Source organism: Apteryx rowi, unplaced genomic scaffold (genome assembly GCF_003343035.1).
Source record: "Apteryx rowi isolate R43461 unplaced genomic scaffold, aptRow1 scaffold_7, whole genome shotgun sequence".
Lineage (NCBI taxonomy): Eukaryota > Metazoa > Chordata > Aves > Apterygiformes > Apterygidae > Apteryx > Apteryx rowi.
The window spans coordinates 6720861-6740379 of NW_020450982.1; the positions used below are offsets into that span (position 1 = coordinate 6720861).

Consider the following 19519-nt stretch of genomic DNA (forward strand, 5'->3'; position numbering starts at 1 on the left):
TTACCATGTATGCCAGTAACAGGGTTCTTCATGGACGATGCACAAAGGGGAAGTTTGCAGATACCAAAGCAAACTCTCTCAGCCAAGGTGATGCATTACTTCTCAGGTTACTAAATCTGCCTGGAGGAAGCACTGGTCAACAGGTTCAAGCACAGAGATGAAAGTGGAAGATAAGTATTACTGCTCCTGCCTGTCAGTGTGAGCCTTGGCAAGCTTAGCTTCTGAGCCTGTGCTGCCAGCTGCGAGATGGTGCTCAGATACCAGCTTCCTCAGGACACTGTGAAGCCCAGCAAATGCTGGCAAAGTGCCTGGGAACCTGCAGATGCTGTGGAAGTACTGAATAATATTAAAGCTACAAGTTGTCTTTTGTACCCAGGCAATTTGAGGCGGCTTTCACAGCCTGAACATTATCACAGGGGCTAAGTATATTCCTCAGCAGTAAAATACATGGCATATCTTCAAAATATTTACTATTTTAACCGCTAAATTCAGAGAGAATCAACTACTGGAGACATGTTCCTCTAAGATTTTATTATAGTTCACTTATTTGATGCCATTAGATTGCTGTAGAATTAGCCCCCTAAACCATCTTAAAATTTAATTTTAGTGAAGAGATCAAGTTGTCCCTAGAGTCTTCATATAAAGCCAAGGCTCTAAGTATTGTGGTCACTACCTCTTTACACACTCCTGGGTGTTATCTCCACTGCTGTGCGCTCAGCTCAACCCATGTCATTCCCTTCTCCCCAGTTTGTGTCCTACCTGCACCAGCCAGCCCATGCTGTGGTCAACAGCCGTGCGCTCTGCCCTACTGATCTAAAGCCTGACAAAAGTCTTGCTACAGAAAGGATAACAGGCCTGGCAGCATTTTCTTCCAGGAGTTCACTTCCATTCCCACACCACATCCCTGGTGGATGGGGGCCATGTGGACAGCACCACCCCAAACCTTGTGCAAGCTGCCCAGATGATGATGAAGGGTGGCTGCAGGAGCAGAAGCTGATATCCCATTGTAACAAACAGCTGAGCAGACCTGGGCTCAGAAGGCTAGTGCCTCTCACACCATGGTAGGGTGTTTATCATCCACTAAGGTTTTAGCGCAGATGTTTAATGTTCAGACTACATTTGCTCTTACATTTTCAGTGGACTTGAATCTTGTATCAGATCAGGGTTCAAAGAAACCTCTTGAGATCTCTGTTGTAGGAATCACAGTGAGAAGCTAGACCTGGAAAAATACCCTGATATAAATTCAGTTTCATTATGAAAATACCATCTGCAGATGAAAACATTTCCTTCCTAAACTAGCTCAATTGCTTCTTAAGTGTTTAAGGTTGGTCAGTAAGATAAATTGATCTGAAAGGCCCAGTAGCTGTCATAAAAAGAATTCGGACAGTGCTGTGTGCATGAGGCAAGATGGCACGGGGAAGTGCTAAAGCTAACAGTGTGTATTTATGGCAGCTGCAATGCCTTTACGTTTCATTTTACACTTCAACACCACACAGTGTAGTCACGTCTCATGAGGGAATGGCTCTTTTCCCTGGCCACAGCTCTTGCAAAAGACAGACTCAAGTCCTCCCAAACAGCCCCAGCTGTGGATACTGGATTTGGGGGTTTTCTTGCAGATCCTTTTCCTCTCAGCTCCAGTGACTATGGAGCAGCAGTGAAACTCCAAATACACACACAGTTCTCTCAGCTTGTGGGATGCAGAGAGGTTTGAGGGCCCCAGAACTTCACCTTCATCCATTGCTGAAACGCCTCTTGGCTGATGCCTTTCAGTTTTGTTCCATCTGTGAAGTGGGGTGCATCTCACCTCCACACCAAACTCCAACCTAAACGAGTACATGCAGGAGGAATTGTTCCAAGCAGGATTCAGGTAAGCTCCCTGACCATCACCCAGCAAAGAGGGAGGCTGTAAATTCCTGTATGTTCCTATGCCTGGAGTGGGCACTGCCCAGAGAGAATAGGGGTCTCTGCTTCTCTGTCTCCTTTGATCTCAATTCAACAGCTTCAAGTGTTTGCTGTTAATCCTCCCTGCCCTTCTGGAGCAAGCTGATGGACAGGCATTCAAATAATCTGCATGCTGGATGGAGAAATGCTGGCTGCAAAGACCAAACAGAATTCCTGTGAGCCTGAAGCCCTTCTTGTGGGCAGCACACCTCTCCACTTCTACAGCTCAGTTTGCAGAGCAGAAGGTGGCAGGAGTCTGCTCCACGCAGCATGACCTCGTGCTGTACAGCAAGACTCACCCACGTCACATTCCCAGAGCGATGAGCATGGTTGGCTCCTTGGCAGATATGCCGGATAGTTGAGGGCAGGAGCAGTTGTTCAGACCACATGGTAATGTTGGGAGGAGGCCCCCTGATGTCCCAGTCCAGGCCAAAGACTGGCATGCTGGAAGGAGGACAGAATGGGCCAGCAGATCCACACAGGGTCTAGCTCCCTGTCTCAGGCAAGAGCAGAGGAGAGCTGCGCTTGCACAGGAACCCAAACGGCAAGGCCTGTCCTCTCCTAGCCTGGCTGCCTCCTTTGCACCCGGTGCTCCAGATTCGGCACGGCTGCCTGGCGCTGCTCGCCACTGACCTCTGCAGGGCACTTTGGATTGCTACCCGGGGAAGGGGTGGAGGGGATTAAGCCAACTGCTGCTGGTTACAAGCTGGGGCTGCCCCTGGCTTACAGAGAACAAGGGACAGCAGGTGGGTGCCTGCTGTACCCCACAGCATCCTGTCACCCCACTCCCTTGGGGGCTGGCCAGCTCTTGTACAAGAGATGAGGGGCACAACTGAGAGACAGTGCTGGCCACCTCTACTCCTTTCACAGGGTCTCTCAGTACAAGGACCCTGCACTGCCAATGGCAAGAGAGAAAGGAGACCCATGAACCCTCTGCCATCGCCCACCACCACCACCGGCAGGGACCGTGGGAGGTGCTTTGGGTATCTGACCGACCTCCGCAGCATCACACTGGCGGTGATACTGGGCGCTCTGCCACACCTTGCAGGAGTTGCATTCGCTTTTCTGTCAGTCTGTTAGTAGGAGATGAGAGCTCAGACTGGAAAGTACAGAGGAGCCTGATGAAGGTAATCAGTCACAGGCATAGCCATGGAGAGGAGGGAGAGGTCTCAGCTCCACTGCAGGACCTTCCTAACAACTGATTATTCTCCCTAGACAGGAGGCTGCAAATAAAATGTGATCTCTCCAGTGCCAAGGTCCCCGCATCACTGCTGATGTTTTAGTCCTTTCTGCTCAAATGGTTTTAAAACCTTAGAATCTGTATTATCTGCATAGCTAACATCTCCATTCCCTTTTCTTCTTCCTTTCATCTTTGTTTACTCGCTCTATATTTCTCATCTTCAATCAGCAAAAATCATGAGTCAGCTTTAATACCACAGTCTTCATACCATCTGCAGGAAACAGATTATGTGGTACATACCTACTCAAAATCAGCAGACAGCCCATCTGGGCAGGAGGAGGGGCTCTGCCTACATGCCCGGAGAAGAATTTCTGCTCTGACCCCAGATTTTCAATCAGTTTAATTCTCTCCTTGTGCACCAGTATAAATGTTTATGAATGTTTACGAGTGCTGAACAGGACTGATGGGGCTATATTCTGGCTATCTCCATCCTGTGACCTTCAGGGACAGGTGTTCCAGTGAATCTTTTTGTTTTCTTCCACAGAAAATAACTCTTCTCAGACTACTTGTTAAAGTTTGATCTGGCTGTTTGCAAAGACACGCACTGCTGTACTGAGCGATGGCAGCTCTCACAGGGTCCTTCAGCTTGTGGAACACATGCATTTCATCACAAGCAGAGGTCATGCCTGGCTTCTCACTCTTTGGGGAAATAAAGATCTCTTCTGCCAAGTCAGTGAAACCTCTTCCCTGCAGGGTCATCATTAGTTTATCCCAAAAGCGACATGACTCTTTCAGAGTAGTCACTCCTCTACAACGATCCTACGGTCTTCACTTCTATCCAGGAACTACAGCAGATGAGCTCAGCATGATACATGCCAGAAAAAAAAAAAAAAGCATAGCAATCAAGAACTTTCCCACATAAATTCACCAAATATGAAAGACTGGGAAGTGGTCTGACAAGCCAGGAAACTTCAAGCAACTTGCCTTCTTGATCACAACTGCACATATTCAAAATAATGCAAAATCCCACACCTCCTGGAAAGTTTCTGGCTCTGGTATCCTCATTCCTGCACATTAGCATGGGGTTTCTCTCTCTGAAATGTATGAGTAAGGAGTGAAAGCAGAACCGGCTGGGCAAGCATAAAATATTTGAAAACACCAACAAGAACAACATTGCCAACTTCGCCCACCTACACTTGGGACCAAACCATTAACTCCAAACTTCAGCTAAACAATACAGCATCAATTGTTCAAACAACATGGAAGATTATATCCTCCTGAAATAAGAAAAGGGCAGTAAGTAGCTCTTCTAGAGATTAAAATAAAGCAACATCTGAAACATCAACAGAGATGTGCCCCAGATAACACTGCAAGGACCCTCAAAGCATTTTCTCTCTTTAAAGTTTTCCCCTTCCACATTATTACTGAGTTTTAGCCTTCAGAATATGAACGGGGAGGAAAGCCGCCCCTGTGCACTGCACTCCCCACTGACAAACATATAAATGATTCACAGCTGTGTTCAGGAGACAGATCAATTAATCGTTGCAGCTCTCCAGTATTTATATTGGGCATCATTCAAGCAGGCCAGCTCTGAATCGATTACTCGTCGCTTCCAACACCAGCAGATCCTGTACTTCATTTATACGATTATCTTTGTTGAGAACAGCACGGGTCATCCAGGACGAAAGACCCTTGCGCCAAAGAAGAGTTTTATCTCATCAAAGAAGTGGCAAGAAAAACTTCTCTTGACCCTGGGAAAGTCACCCAAGAGGAGGCAACTACCCTCTTCTGGGCTGAGCAGAGCCCATAAGCCTGCCTGGAGCACCATGTGGGAGCAGGGCTCAGCTCACAGCCGGCGAGGTATCCAGGAGAGCGCACAAAGCATGAGCACATTGGGGTAGCATCTGGATTGCAGAGGGGAAAGTCATTTACAGGCAGCGTGGACCTGCACTGCATGCCTTTTTTGTTCGTTTTTTCACAGACTCGGTTAGCTTCACCTACAGTAGGGCTCTGAGAGGCAAACGCAAGGTTAAGTCTCTGCCTTGCAAAAGCAGAACTGAGAAGAGGCTTTGCCGAGCTACAAGAAGGCTGCCCTGTCTGGAGGGCTGCGGCATCGCCCGGCGCTGGGCCCCCGAGGGCAGGCAGCCTCCCGCGCTCCCCGCAAACAGGCGGCACCCTGGGGGCTCTGCTGAGCAACAGGCTTCACCCTCAACGCAGCCAGCAGCACAAAGGAAGCAGATGCAAAAGCTTGTTTAAAACTCTCCAAAGGGTTATAACCTGCCTGGCAAAACATAAGGAGAAGGTGCCAGGTCCCACTCCCTCCTGGCAAGTGCACCAGGAGCCCCAAAGAGAAATCCCTGCCAGGCAAGGGCTTGCTCCCCCTGCACTCTGCAAGGGATGGGGCAGGTGGTGAGGAGTACATGTGGGAGAAGGGATAAGAGAGGAACATCATCTGACATATCACCTTTCCTACAGCAATCCTCTCCTGATTAAACTTTCTGCCAGTTTGTAAGCCACAGTGTTGTTTGGGGATAAATGGTCCCCCTTRCTCAGGCAGGGCCTTGGCTGTGTCCCACACTCCTCCGAGCCCTGATGGAGCAGCAAGGGGCAGAAAAGAAATACTTGGACCAGCCAGCCCAGCCCTCAGTGGAGAGGCAACCCACCATGCCCGCGGTCCCCCCGCTGTACCTGAGCTTCCGATAGCATGACGTCCTTGATCACGGGCTGCCCTCTAGGCTCGTTGTTCTCCAGCTTCACGTACGTGACCTGGTATCCCCGGATCTGCCCGTGCTGCTTGTTGGAGATGGGCAGCTTCCAGCTGACCCGGATGGCAGTCGAATTCACAGACTCTACCTCCACCTTTCGCGGTGGGGCACTGGGCACTGTAACACACACGGGACGGACACTTAACAGCAGGCACCATGTGACCACTGCCAGCTAATTCTCACTCCTTTGCTACCTTCCCTCTGCCTCATCGCGAGGATGGCCCTGCCAGCCAACACAACTTCCCTCTGCCTGCCTGGAAGGTCATATTGGAGTTTCCAGTGTGACCATATTCCCCACCCTTTCCAAACATCTAAGCACCGCTGTTGCTCTCAATGTGAGAGAACAGGGCTGTGATACAAGGGAGCACCCCGGCTAAGAACAGCTGTGCTGGGGCAGATCCCAGGTCCATCTCGCCCTCTCTCTTGCCTCCAGCAACGGACAGCAGCAGGAGAGCAAGGAGGAGTATAAGAATAGCAATAGGCATATAACAGGAGTATAGGAATATAATATGGTGAGCAGGTATGGTATTCCTCACATGTACTTTCCCAGCCTCCAGCCACCTGCAGCTCAGGGTGTCCCTCTCTGCGCCCTGTCACTGTGTAGCACCTCCTGTCAGCTCCCCCTCATCCACCTACCCTGCTTAGACAGAGGCCAGCAGCCCCAGGTAGTGCGATGAGGTGCCAAGCCTGCCTCGCAGCAAGCCCTGCGTACCCGCTGCCAGCCGGAGCACACATGCGCACTTCCACTGTGACAGCAAGAGGTTAATGAGGGGGAAAAGCACCATCCTAAAACAATAACCCAGAGCTTGAAGACAGCAGTCACTGAACTCAGCCAGATAAAGGGGCCTGTGGGGATGGTGACAGCTCTGGGGACTGTATTTCATGCACGGCTAGCTGAATGCTTTTTGATAATAAAATGAAAAATTACACTGCCCTGAAAATATCAATTTTCTTGCAAGGTGAGGCCCTTTTAAAAATGTATTTATACCCTATTTACCATTTGGAAAAATTACATCCTTATTACTTTTTGCTCTTGCATTGACTGTGACAAAAATGTCAATGCTAAAAAATTAGCCTCTCCGTTGCTCCCAGAAAGCGCTCCCTGCAGAGGATACTGCTGCCATGTGGGTGCAAAGTACCCGAGTGAAGGACCTGGGCTCCATTCTAGCACCTTTAGTGCGGGTCTCCCCGCTGCTCTCCACTACTGGGAAAAATCCAGGGGTTTGGAAGCCCCATGTGCCCCAATTCTCAACATACCAAGAAATAATCAGGATTAGATAATTAGGGATGGATAGCTGACATGCAGACATAATGAATATTGCTGTTTCAACCAACTAGATGGGAAGAAACAGCTACCCAGCAGGTAAGCACAGTTTTTAAGCCGCAGGGCAATTCATTATTTTTCCCAGATGTCCTTCTTAATTGTAGATAATTAAATAAAATGGAGAAAGGAGGAACGGAGCATTTTAGCACTGTGAGGCCAGCTCAAGGTATAAGAACGGAGGGGGCTGCGCTTGAATAGTTACCACCTTCTGGCTGGAGCAGCCTACGCTGTAATCCAATTCACTTAGTACAGTGACCTTGGACAAGCCATAGGGCTTTCCTGCCCTAGCAAAGCACCTGCCCACACACGCTAATGGAAGTCTGAGCAAAAAGCACGATCCTCCCTGAGAACCAGAGGGACCCTCCTGCCAAGCTCTGCCGGCCAGAGGCTGTGGGAGGCCTTGGCAGAACCCAACGCAGGGAGGTTGCAGGGACATTAAAAGATGCGAATGTGAACATCCCTGACCACAGTGTTTCCAGGATCACTATGCTCCTGCGACAGGGGAAATTATCCCGTTATGGGGTGTATGTGCTGCATCTGACACCCAAGAGGGAAAGTTCAAWTTGTTTTCAGATCACAGTTCAGCATTTCTTATTCCTTTCTCATGGATATCTACCAAGCATCAGCGTCTTGGAGGAATATGAAATCATTTCTGACAGCTGAGCTGGAATGTCCAACTGTGGTGCCCTAAAACAAACCGAGAGAGCTTGCTGTGACATTTCTAGGGTAGCAGCTTCCCCTGGGCTATAACTCTGCTGAACAAGAACTGAAGCAAACAATACAGGCAGCAGGACATGCACAGATGTGTTCGCAAGGCCAGGAATGCAGTCAGTGAGCATTCCCAGACACCACTTCCAGAGCCACGGAGACATGGGGGACAGTGGCAGTTCATTTAGTGAAACTGCAACGTTTGGTTTCAATTTGCTATGCTGACTGGGCAATGCAGAGATCATCCTTTTTTTGCCTGGATGCCGCATCTCTTTCTCCTCCCATTAAAATCTGCAGCTTCTGAGGTCAGCGTGAAGCCATGGAAGTTCCTACTGTCACCCTGAGCTCTGGCACTTTCAAAGGAGACAGCTTAAGTCATGATGACATAACTGACAGCCCTGCTAATACAAAGCAATTTCTCTTTAAAGCTGTCCTATCCAGTAAAGTGTTCTGTACATGCGATATTCTGACTCTTGAGTGGAAGAACAGATTTATATAAGCTGTGGCTTGCCTGGAAGCCAGGGAGGGAAGCAGCTTTCCTGCGATATCTACAACTTTCAGATGGATTTCATTTCCCCTCTTTAGTTTGCTGGATTTCAGGTCAACAAGTAAACTTTAAGTCCTGATCTTACAATGTGAGAGGAGCTTTTGGCTGGGAAAACTCCCATCACCTTCAGCAAAAGGGAAGCTGCTCCCATAAAACACTAGAAAGCCAGATCAGGAAAGCACTGTAATGCCTCCTCATGCATGTAGGAAGCACTACTCACACACAGAGGACTCTGGTGGGCCCACGCAGGCGGATCTGACCCATGGCCTCCAGGCAAGACATCATATCAGAGCAAGGGCCACCAGAGCAATCCCTCTCACCCCACTCCAGAGCAATTGCAGAAATCCATTCTCTGCAGCCGCTAACCAAAGCGCTGCTTCAGACAGCCCCTGGTCCTGCTTGAAAAGCACTTCCAGCACCAATATCCCCAACTCCCTTCCCACTTGCCAGCAACTCAGCTAGGAGAGTCCTGGTTCCCAAAAGGCGGTAGCTGCAGCAGCTGTTTGGTGACACCTACCATCCTCGTCAGTGCGCACATGCACAGGGGTGCTCTCCGGTCCTGGCCCCACATCGGTGTGAGCCCTTACCCACACCTTGTACTCGGTCCATTTCTCCAGGTCCTTGATCTCCCAGCTGGAGTGTTCCCGTCCAATGCCATCCACCACATGCTTGGTGCTGTCCTCTCCTTCCACCGCCTGGTACGCAATGGAGTACTGGGTGATGACCCCATTGCGGCTCTGGGCAGGCGGTGGCACCCAACTTACCCGGATGGTAGTGGAGCTGGTGCTTACACACTCGACTTCTTGGGGTGGGGCGGAGGGGGCTGGGGATAAATAAATGAAGGAAGTGGGGAGATGAAGGGAAATGAGTGAAAGGAGAAACCAAAATGCACAGGGAACTTTTACCCAGTCAACTGAGCACTGAACATATGCATGGCAAGGCAGCCAGGAGCTTCCTGGACAACCGCCTGACTTCCTTACAAATCAAAGATGGCACTAGGGGCAATTTGTATTTGAAAACCTGATGAACAGCATGGAGATACAAGTGCTGCTTTGCATCAGAGAACACCTCTTCCCAAAGCAGCCTGAGATGCTCACTTCACCAAACACAACAAATGACAGTAGGGAAAGGGAAAGAGAGAGAGAGAAAGAGAAAGAAAGAGACAGGTAGGGAGAAGAAGGATGCTTACAGTGAAGATCTGAAACAGATGGAAACCAGAAGAGATAGCAAGATACCAGAAGGCAAGAGTGGCAGAAGGGGAAGCTCGCACACCAGATTGCATGAAGGCTTGCAAGAGCCCGCTCCTAGACAAGTGGAGGAAACAGCAGAGGGCAGGGAAAGTAAGTGACTGAGGTTGGCTGCAGGGCATCCAGAGAGGGTTTGAAACCATGACCATCATTTGTGAGCAGCACCCAGTCTCAGGTTAAGGGAGACTGCTGGCAGGACACAAAGGAAAGAGGAGCTACACTCAGATGTTTCTCATGAGGGCAGAAGGAGGGAGGGAGCCCATCTGGTTGGGGAAGGAATACAGGAGTTGGGTGCTTCTCAGCGTGTTTGCACAGAAGGCAAGAGCCCTAAGCAGAGAGGGCAGAGCACCACCACTGAAGAAGCGCACAGTTGCTCTGAGGCTAAGAAGCAGGCTGACCAAGCGATAAGCGAGTATGAAGCACCTTGCTTTGCTAAGGCAGGTGAAAGAATTCTGGCTTCCATTCCTGACTGCAATGAGAAAATTAAAAAAGCAGGAAAAGACACTGGTGCACTTCCCCATGCAGCAGTCCTTGAAGCCATCAGTGCACCAGAGTCAGCCTTTCAGGGGACGCAGGGAGCAGGACAAGCCTGCCTGCTCACCGCTTGTGTGAAGGTGAAAAGAATCTACATCACCCCAGACGGCAGTGGGAGCTGAGAAAATTAAAGCACCCAACAACTGTACTATGCTGGGCAGAGGATGGCAGTGGCAGAAGATCTGAGAAAATTGGGGACAGCAGGACCTCCCAATGCCACCTCCCTTTGCTGGGAGCATAGGAGCCAATTCCTGCACCCAGGGAACAGGGTCCATCACCGATTCCTGGGCTGGGGAACCTGGAGAGAGGAAAGAAGGAGGGACAGTGTGCAGTAACAGAGCTGGAAGAGTGGCGGCTGAGCAGAATCAGGCTGCTGGCATGGGAGTTGTACTGGAGGAAAAAGAAGCCAAAGCAAGTGTGTGGAAGCAAGTAGTTCCCTATGGGAGGAAGGCAGAGAGAGAGCGGCCCTAGCATCTGCTATACTGGAAGGGAGAAGGGGTAGAAAATCCTCACTCTCCTTTGGTTAAGCAAGCAGAGAAGAGGCAGGGAAGAGAGCAGGAAGATAGAGCACCAAAGCAACACCAAGAGTGAATTTGGAGAAGGCATACGGTAGATACAGAGCCTGGTGGTGCCCTTCCAAGGGAATGGGTGAGATGTAAGGAGCTATGGGCTGGCAAGCCTTTCCTTTGCCACTGTCTGCAGAGAGGCCCATTGTAGCAGAGAAATGCTCTGGCTTCTGGCCTCCACAGCAACACCCAGGATGCAGCAGTGAGCTCCTTCTCCAAAGGCAGCTTTGGCTGGCAGCACAGGCAGGTCAAACGTTGGCTGTTGACTGGGTAAGAGTCACATACACAAGTGCAATGCACAAACTGAGATTAACACTTAAAGGAAGCAAAATAAAACTTGGTAACATAAGCAGGATCAACTTAAAACACACAAGGAGTGGAAGTGTCCCTCCCAGGGTCAGCAAAGAGCCAGCCAGGCGGCCAGCATGCACCCACACACACAGACACACCCTTATGCACACCGTGCAACCTTCTGCTGCCTCTGGGCTGCTCACACCTGTCTCTCCTGCCAGCCCACAGCAGGCCTGCACACCCATCCAGCCAATCTACTCCTTACACCTGGGAAAAGCCAGCCTCAGGCCCCCATAATATTTCAAGCAAGAACATTTTAATAGTGGGAACTGATGGGTGCAGAGCTGGCACTCCTCTCCTGCATCATACCATTCAGCTGATGTGCTGCTGACTCCTGGAAAGCTCTCCCATGCTCTGAGGACCCTCAGAATAGCAATGTTGTACTTTTTCCAGGGTGCTCAGCAGCTAAGCAAGCAGCTTGGAAAGACAGTATAGGAGGCAGCCATCTTCTCAGGAGACCGGGTCTAGTTGTTCTGCTGGAAGCACACTGGTGCTGCCCAGCAAGGGGCTCTGCACCCTTCCGGCATTCCCAGGCAGGCAYCCCTAGCCCTTCTACATCTGGAGCAGGGAATCACGATGCCAAGAGGAAAACCCAGCCAGCAACAATACAGAAGCCGCTCTCCAGCCTGTTAGCGACTCATTAACGATGATGTGCCTCCTGCCTTACCCTTGACTGGCTTGTCAGGGCTGGGAAAGAGCCTGAAGCCATGCTGCTTGGAAAGCATGAGTCTGACTGCTCCTGCTGTTTGCGTCCCACCTGAACATGTCATCCTCCAAGATCTAAAAGCCTTTTTCAGGGCAACTGGATGGAACAGCGCAGGAGGGAGGCCAATTTGAAGCACGGAGCAGCAGTCTTTCTAGATTAATAAGTTTTAAGGCCAGAGGGGACCAATCCAACCATCTAACATGAGATGTTGCTTAGTGCAGACCAACTAATTTCACCCTGGAAGTCCTGCATTGTGCACACAACTTCGGCTGAACTAAGCAGAACTTTCCAAAAGACCCGATCAACTCTGAGACTCCTAGTGACCAAGAATCCCTTGTCCTGGGACTATTCAGCCAGCCATATTACCTTGCTGAATGGCCCGCTATTAACTGCTAAGCATTTTTCTCTCAAAATAAAGTGCCATGAGAAATCTTCTCCTCATGCAGGAGGCTTGTAAGCCATGACCCAGTCACTTTTTGGATAAATCAAAGAACTCTTAGGTCCATCTATGAGGAGGGTCAAACCAAGTTATTCCTGTGGCCTTTGGCTGAACCTCTTCCAACCTGTCCACATCTCTCTTACTGAGCAGATACCAGAATGAGTCAGCTACTGCTCTACTGGCCAGTGAAGCAACAGCCTGAAAACAGACCAGTATGAATGACCTCATGAGAAAACAGCATGTAGAGCAGGTCAGGGAAGATGCCTGCTTTGAAGAGTCTAAAAAGCAAAGGTTTCTCTTCCTTGGACTGTCGTGAAACTCTGAAGGACTCCTTTATGCATGGAACTGTCTCTGATTAAGTGTGTTCAGAGATAAGAGCCTCCATTGATGGAGTTAATATAAGTGGCAGAAGAGTTGCTCCAACCTTTGCCTATCAATACAAAAGCTATCTGAAATAAGTATACAAATCCCCATACACAGAATTTGTTCTCAGTGTTCAAATATTTGTAACCACTTGGTCTGAACTTCTCTCCACAGACAGGTATGAACCTGTCTATTGTGCTGCACCATTACTCATTTAACTGGAGGAATGGTGGAGGAATGCTTGCGATTGGTATGTTAATGGAGTGAGTTTTCCGCAAAGAGGAGGTCACTCCAACCCTGAGCAGGGCTGCTCTTCCCTGTCTCATCTCCCTTTCTAATAGCTGTCTCAGGCTCACCGCTGCTGTGCAGGCAGGCACCCTCCCTGAAGGGAAGGCTGGTTGCCTTTGCCAACTGCTCACCCCACATCGCTACAAAATCCCAGACAGGCGGTGCAAACGGAAATGTTTTTTTCCCCCCTTTAATGCTCTTTGCATAATGACAAGCCCAAAAATCGTTAGTGAAAACGAGCTTATCGGGCCCTTTGATAGCCCTAATCTGCTTATGCGCAGCACTTTGAGCTGCCAGTCAGAGCAATGTGAACTCCTGCTTTGTGATCACATGGGGCAGAGAGAGGATGAAAGTGATATTGCCTGGGTCACCTCATTATCTAGCCTCTCTATTAACTCTGCTGCGGCTTGTTCTGGTTTCCCCCAGGGCTGCAGTCCCAGAAGCAGCAGCCTCACTTGCTCGCACAATCCAGGCACACAGTCATTTTCCCAAACTCACTCCTCCAGGTGCCTGACAGCCACAGATACATCTGGCCTCAAAGGACACCTCACCTTGCAATCAAGTGTATGCACCAGGGAAGGACTCCTGCAGAAGCAAGACAGCTGGAATGGGGAGTGAAGGGGTAAAAATCCAATGGTTTGGAGACAGGCACATTTAGAGCCAGCCAAACACCCATATGCTCCCTGTCCGAACAGCTTGCCTGCATGGGAGTAAATTCATAGAGATGCACAAGCCCACTCAAATCAATCTCTCCAAAGCAATTTCCCAGTCTGATTCACTCCTCCATCAGTTTTTATGAATCTATCCTTAGGGAAGGACAGCATGATCAAAGGGACACAAAGAAAGAACTTACCACTTGGGTGCACCCCCTCTGCCACAGAGCCCTGATCCAAAACCCCAGCTGACTTTCCCCATTTTCCCTTTAGCTAAATGCAGGCCAGCATCCCTGCATACAGACAAGAGCAGAGGCACCAAGCTGCTCCATGCCCAGGTGAGGAAACTGGACCGTTTCTGCTTTGTCCTCAGTAGTGCAGCGTGTCAGACACTTACTGGACTGGGCAGTTCTGGCTTCGATCATGGGGGTGTAGACTCCTACCCCCAGCTCAGAGCGGGCTCCCAGACGGAACTTGTACAGTGTGTCTGGTTTGAGACCTTCCACGGCATATGAGGAGGTTGGGTCAAACTCCACCTTTTGCTGGCAAAAGGAGGGAAACACAAGTTATTTGGTGCAGTTGGAGAAGAGATAAAAGCTGGTGCTCAGYTCCCAATGCCAAGGGAGAGGCAGCCCCATCAGCCAGTCTGGCCCCAGCAGTCAGGATCTCTAATGCATCTGAACAGTGCTGGCAAAGGGCCTGTTTGGTGTCATTTCCCTGAAGGGTACTTGTCTCTGGCAGCTTTCATGCCAGTATGAACACAGGAGGACAGGACAATGGGACACTGTGATGCTGGCATGGTGCCATTCTCACTGTGCTGAAAACAGACCAGCACAGATGACCCCATGAGCACACAGCATGTAAAGCAGGTCAGGGAATTCTCAGATATTTAGAGCTAGACTTTTTTAGGGACCTGGCAGTAAATGTGGAAGGGCTCTCTCTACGCCACCATCAACCTGCTCCTGAAGTTCTCTGGTCTTGGAGCTGCACAGAAACATTTTAGAGGTCATTTCAGACCCATCTGAAAGCCTTACTGGCCTGCACAAGTGTTTAAGGATCCCAGCAGTAAGGATGCCCCAGGGATGGTGCCGTGGCATTTGGAGGCACTTGAGTCCCAAACCAGTCACCAGCTCCTTTGTGGGGACCAACAAGCACTGGTGAAGTMATTTCTACAGGAGCCAGACAGAGACTACCATACGCCTATCACACGCCCATTGGACAGAATCATTATCTGGAGAAGAAACAGCCCCTTTGCAGCTCAAGGTTATTCCAGCAAAGAGACCCTTCCCAAGCTGCTAAACTGTGATGTCTGGCGCTTTCTGTTGCCTGAAGCAGAGGCAGGCTCCTTACCTGAACACCGTCCTCTCCTTCCCAGTACAGCAGCTCGTATTTGGTAATACGTTCCTGAGAGGCTGGCAGCCACGTCAGCAGGATCCGGGTATCAGACTCTGCCTCTGCCTGGAAGTCGGCTGGCTGGGCAGGAACTGGGGACCAAACACATGGTTAGTGCCAGGAGGCAGACGCTGAGAAAGGTGTCGCACTGCTCTGCAGAGTCTATTTTACACCTTGAAAGGATCCTCTTTCATTCCTTCTTGACCCTCCTTTCTTTCCTCTCCCCAGCACTCTGCTCTTGGAACATCCTGGGCAATGAGTACACATTTGTGGGGCCCAGGCTGGGGACTATGGGCCTCGCGCTCATCTCCAGCCCCTGACTCTGCAACCCAGCTCCTTACTTTCACAGGTATCCTCGGCCTCCCCAGAAGGGCCCAGCCCAGTTGCATAGGTGTCAACACTCATGTCCAGGGCTTTGTGTCACATTTTTAGCCATCATATCTCAGACAAAACAGTGGACTACATTATTTCTATGGAGATTGATACCAACTCCCAAGGACAAGCTGACATCTTAAATCTGATGTCTGTAGTGCTGGGATGTCACTCTAACATGCAACAATTTGAGCAGCAAGTGCAGTTGTGATGTTGGGTGCTGATCAGACACACAGCAGTTGCCCACCACCAGCACGGGCACAGAGTCACGGCACTGCACTCTATACGTACCCCCTTGCTGCGTTTTGACCTGGATGATGTCCGAGGGGGGCCCGTCGCCCACTGAAGTGAAGGCCAGGACACGGATGCTGTACGTGGTCCCTGTGATGAGGCTCCCCACAGTGGTGAGGTGGCTGTCGTCAGTGTTGTGTTTCTGCCACATGCTCACGGGCAGTTGTGGGTCAGTTGTATAATAAACGCGGTACCCTCGGATCTGTCCGTTTGGCTCCTCTGGCTGCTCCCACTGAACTAGCATGGTGCTGGCGCTCAGCATCCGTGCCTGGACTTTGAGGGGTGGACTTGAAGGAGCTTGCTCTCCTGTCCGGGCCTCAACCAGCTCGCTGGGGGGACCCCTGCCAATGTTATTGACTGCAATGACCCGGAACTCGTACTCCGAGAAGGGGCTGAGTCCACCTATACTATAGCGGGTTGTTGCCACACCATCCACCTCCTGGAACTGGCCCTCCAAGGATTTGGGCTTGTACTGGATGACGTAATATGAAATAGGGTCAGAGTTGCCCGAATCCCAGGTGAGGGTCACACTGGTAGCTGTCGTTTCAGTCACTAATGGCTCTGTTGGAGGTTTTGGCAGCGCTGCAATTGGAAGGCAGAGAGGTGTGATTTAAATAATTCAGTCAGCTCAAACCCTGCAATGTGCACAGGGATAAAAATGGAGCTGCCACCTTCCATTAACATTCTTCTTTAAAAGGCAGAAATCATTTCATACTCTAGAACATGCATTTTTATATTACCATATATTGCTTGAAGTGGTTCTTAATGGAAGGATAAACAGAGCAATCATGTTATTAGACGTGCTTGACGCACTTACCAGCAGCAGGCTAAATAAAGGTAATTCAACAGGGATGCAGGAATGTTTCTGTCATGGGGGTTCAGCTGGCAGTGGGAAGGTGCTTGCTGGGCTGGGCTGGCCCCAGAAGTCACGTTCACAGCTGATTCACAAGGGGACACAGTAAAGCAACCAGAGCACTACATATAACCGGGAGCAATACTCCCACTTCCACAGGGACAGCATCTGAGGCCATAGGGAACTCAGGGGCAGTGCTGTTAGACGGGTTGATGGAGGGAATGCCTTGTAAGTAGTAAAGTACATGCAGGAGGGATGCAGCCAGAGAAATTACCAACTTTCACAGCCACTATTTCACTGGGTGGTGTGTCAAACTGTAACCAGACAATAAATTGTTACACAAGAACTCTGTGACGCTGACATCTCTGAAGTGTTAATGAGAATGCAGTTATTGCAAGCAAACATTTCCAGATTTGCCATTTTACCAGAAGAACAAAGAGAGAGTGTGTGTGAGAGAGATTTGCAGAGTACACAAATACTTTAAGACAATGAGCGAATTAAAGTCTACAGTAAGTTTAAACCTCCTATGAACCACTCTAGATAAAGTCATTAGTGATCTGTACTCAGCTGTGCTTAAAGAGGGACTAGGAAAAATGCCTCAGCCCAAATCAAGATTCCCAAGATTCCCCAAGATTCATTCTCTGGCAAAGCCATCAAGTTTCCAGCTTCCACGTGGTTCAGCTGAAGAGGGCAGGCTTGCTAGCACAGGAGCATGCCTGCCCTGAGCACTGGGGAAAGATGCCTTTTCCAGGGCTATTGCAGCACGGATACTGACAAGATCAGCGAGGGCTGAGCTGGCACGAGAGACAGGGACACACAACCCCACAACCACCCAGCCACCCATGGAGACTCGGAGGACAAAAGCATCCCTCCTTGTATCACAGCCCAAAGCAACACACTTTCTAGAGCATCCAAGAAATTGGCAGCCTCYCCCAGGCTTGCAGGGACAGATGACACTCATCCACCCTTTCCTTTGTAGAGGCCAAAGGCTTGACTCTTGCCAGCTCTTGGGTGTGTGGCCTGTCTGCAAGCAAGGGGCAGACCCACTACCTTGAAGGAACTTAGCGCAACCAACTCTGTGTCACCTTGCTTCTCCTGTCTGCCCTGCAAACGATTTACTCTCCAGCAAGCACAAGGAGAAGCAATGCTGGGTAAAGGAGTCAGGGACAGAGACAGCAAGATGTCCAGAGTGAAGGTGCAGAAAGGTGAGGAAGAGAACCGAGGAAGATGGCAAGGGGCTAAAGGAGCTGAGCAGAGGCTCCAGGTCCCAGGGCCTCGCAGACTTGGGGCAGCAGCAGGCACCACACCAGCTGGGTAGGGAGAGAGGACGAGTTGCCCTGGTACAAAGAGGTAAATATCGAGACCCATCAGCGCAGTGGGGCAGCCCCCGCCTCCTCCCAACCCCCTCCCTGTTGAACCCCATTCTGTACCCTCTCACATACTCATTGCAATCAAGACATGGGCAACCCCTTCACTCTGTAAGGAAACAAGGTCTGGGAAAGACAACGAGGGGCAGGTGCTGTGAGAAAAGTGAGCAGCGYGTGGCTGAGGTTAAAGGATCCTTCKACTAGCCCCAGGGGAAAAGAGAATTTGCTGTTAATCTCCAGGTCAAAGAGGGCTAAGTTTCAATTCTGTGGTATTGTTCAAGCAGGGACTCAGTGCTAAAGGTGGCCATAAGGCAGGAGGGGACTTGTGAGAACAGAGAGACACAAAAGATGACGTGTCTACGGAAATCTGAGCTACAAATCAACTGTGAGGAGAGGAGGAAAGGGATGGTGTGGACCTGCCTGGCCACAGATGGGAAATGCAGGACATGTACTTCAGCCCTGAGGCAGACTGCCGTGTCCCCAGTGGCCCATGGACAGCAATCGGCAGTAATGTAAAGCCCCCTTTGGGGCAAAGCTATCTGAGAAATGGCAGCAGGAGGCATATCTTAGGGGCAGCGACAAAAGAAAGAGAGAAAGAGTCATGGCAGGAAGGAAAAAAAGAAAATTGTCAGAGGAGCATATGACAATTTTGAGAGCGTAAATAGTTCCTCTCTGAAGGGGGCAGGGTACTCATACTGGTGAGTCCCTGTGGACACAGTTCACATGGCTGGGATTAACCTCCTTGTCCAGCACCCATCTGTCAGATGAGCATGGATCCAGCGAGGTTCCCTCGTGGCGTAGCAGGGACCCAGCAAACAAGCCTGTGTCCTGCCAAGCCACATGTAGGGAAAGGAGGAAGGGCCTCCAAAGCAAGTACCATAATGTGAGTAAGAAAAAACAAAGCTGTGGGTTTGTGAACTTTCCTCACAAGGGGGAAAAGTCACAGGAGACTCTACAGTCCGCTGGCTGTACCCAGAAACACTCTGGCAAAGGGTTGCATCTTTGAAACCAGATTAAGGAGCACCACAAGGAGCACGCAACCCCTTACCTTTAACAGTGATCTGGGCTGTGGCTTCGATCATGCCGAGGGAGGAGATGGCCACGCAGGTGTAGTTGGCGGACTGCAGGATGTTGTTCAGCTCCAGGACATTCCTGCCGACGGGCATCTCATCTTCTTTGGTCAGCTCCTCCACACCAGCCATCCACTTCACGTAGGGCATCGGAGCACCTACTGCCACGCATGTGAGGTTCACGCTCCCCCCAGGCATCACCTCGTGGTTGCTCGGAGGGATAGAGAATCGAGGTGCAACACGCCGCACTGAAACAAGGAGGAGACAGCTAGTAGGGCCAAAGAACCGGCAGACAGCTCTCTGCTGCATTGTAGGGGCACGTGAGGGGGTTCAACAGTTTTGCCTGTCTATCCCTCGGGACAGATAAAATGAAGCRCAAAAGCTGTTCACTGCTTTGTCGAATTGCACCCACTTTTCTCCCCTTCCTTAGCCACTGGCATTTTATTAGAAGAACTCATTAAGGGATGGCTCAATCCATTCCCTCCAAACACAGGCTTTTTAAATCATATTACTAACATGAAACATTCTCCCATTCAAATTACATCCCTCTAATTAGAGAGCA

At 50.2% G+C, this 19519-nt stretch overlaps 1 protein-coding gene across 1 annotated transcript in view; it reads right to left on the reverse strand.

Annotated features, from left to right (window-relative positions):
* The window catches only part of PTPRF (protein tyrosine phosphatase, receptor type F), a 300767-nt gene that overhangs the window by 59188 nt on the left and 222060 nt on the right, over positions 1-19519 (reverse strand). The window contains exons 10-15 of the mRNA XM_026086910.1: positions 18936-19205; positions 15668-16249; positions 14963-15096; positions 14010-14154; positions 8983-9288; positions 5810-6003 (exon numbers count right to left, since the gene is read on the reverse strand). Of these exons, the coding sequence (XP_025942695.1) occupies positions 5810-6003; positions 8983-9288; positions 14010-14154; positions 14963-15096; positions 15668-16249; positions 18936-19205 (1631 nt within the window). The remainder of the gene's footprint in view (positions 1-5809; positions 6004-8982; positions 9289-14009; positions 14155-14962; positions 15097-15667; positions 16250-18935; positions 19206-19519) is intronic.